Raw genomic sequence first — 1,534 nt, forward strand, 5'->3', positions numbered from 1 at the left:
GAAAGAAAAGAAAAGGCAGTTTAGAGAGTCGAGGAAAACTTAAGGACGAGGGGAAAAATAAGCGGTGAGGACTTTATGAAAACTGTATGGAAGAGGACAGAGAAGAGAAGAAGAGGAAAGGAAAATGTGTGAAGGAAAAAAGGATGACGGGGGAATGGAAAACTGAGGACTGGAAAAAGAAGAGGAGGGAAAGAAAAGAGCGGGAATGAGGAAAAACCCGGCTCGTAAAATGAAGGGAGGAGTGCTGGGAAAGAGGAGGAAAAGTGGTCTGAGCAGCCTGGAGGTCCATGGAAAAAATAGATATTAAAACCACAATAAAAACAGAAGAAACACGACTAAAGGATCAGCAGAAAGACACTAAAATTGACAAAAGTAGTGAAGAAACCCTCTGTGCTGTGTGATTTGGATTTTGTGCTGTATGTTTATGACGATTTTTTAAACCGTGCTTTCTCATTGGCTGTCCTCAGGTGGTGGGCGGAGCTGAAAAATGGCGGGTGCATCAGTGAAGGTGGCGGTGCGAGTCCGCCCGTTCAACTCCAGAGAGATAGGACGCAACGCAAAGTGTGTGATCCAGATGCAGGGAAACACCACCTGTAAGAATGACACACACACACACACGTTCTGTCCTTTAGGATTTATGGGGCCCCTCGTTGAGACACTAACCTGAAGACGTCCTCACAGGATCTGAAACATACAGACGTCCTCAAAAAGATAAAGAAAGAAGAACAAATAAATTAGAAACCATAGAAATATATTACAAAGGTTTTTAGATAACGAGAGGCCTGTCACTGTCCTCATAATAAGACACAGCATGATGAGGACACACCACTGGCTAAGAGAACAGAGTTTTTATGATCACCATCTCATTATGATGTAATGAGGATTTTTATTGTGACCTTGAATCATAAACTGTGTATAACATGGATATAGCCTCTACACATATTAAAGCCTCAGGTGTAGCATTGAGACAGCGCCCATGTTGGTGTTTTGGAGGTTAATCTTCTGTCACGAGCGTTAATGAAGTTAAAACTGACCTTCAATTTAAATGCTGTGAACCTGCTCGTCGCAGAATTAGCCATGAAAGTAGCTGTGACATCACTTTAATGTGACTAAAGAATAAAAAAGTCCCTGAACTGGAATAGAAATAGCAGCATTTAGCTTGAAGCTAACAGTCACTATTGATTTTAATAAATAATGCTGATGCTCTCCTTACCTAACCCTTCTGTGGGTTAGGGGCTTTTATGGCCTCAACGTTCCCATGGGAACGTCATGTGACGTCTGATCCTATTGCTGCATAAACTGACAGACACACACAGCCTGTTTATTAATAGACTTTGCTGCAGCAGGGCTGTTATTAGCAGCTGTGTGTCCATCTGACAAATACTTATATGCAGAGCCCGTCATATATTCTGTGAATGCTGGGAGTGGTCACATGCAGATATCCCCACTTCAGTAGTGACACTTTGTTGCCTCCACATTTGAAAGTGAGGAGAAAAGAAATAAAACTGGAGTGTGTCCACAGACTTCTCGTCAT

At 42.2% G+C, this 1,534-nt stretch overlaps 1 protein-coding gene across 1 annotated transcript in view; it reads left to right on the top strand.

Moving 5' to 3' along the window:
• The first annotated feature begins 487 nt into the window (after positions 1–487).
• Positions 488–1,534, top strand: part of LOC102206750 (kinesin-like protein KIF1C) — a 15,951-nt gene continuing 14,904 nt past the window's right edge. Inside the window, exon 1 of the mRNA XM_013916200.1 lies at positions 488–556. Coding sequence (XP_013771654.1) covers positions 488–556 — 69 coding nt within the window. The remainder of the gene's footprint in view (positions 557–1,534) is intronic.

The sequence above is a fragment of the Pundamilia nyererei genome, unplaced genomic scaffold (assembly GCF_000239375.1).
Source record: "Pundamilia nyererei isolate P.nyererei 1_Seehausen unplaced genomic scaffold, PunNye1.0 scaffold00507, whole genome shotgun sequence".
In the NCBI taxonomy this organism is placed as follows: Eukaryota; Metazoa; Chordata; class Actinopteri; order Cichliformes; family Cichlidae; genus Pundamilia; species Pundamilia nyererei.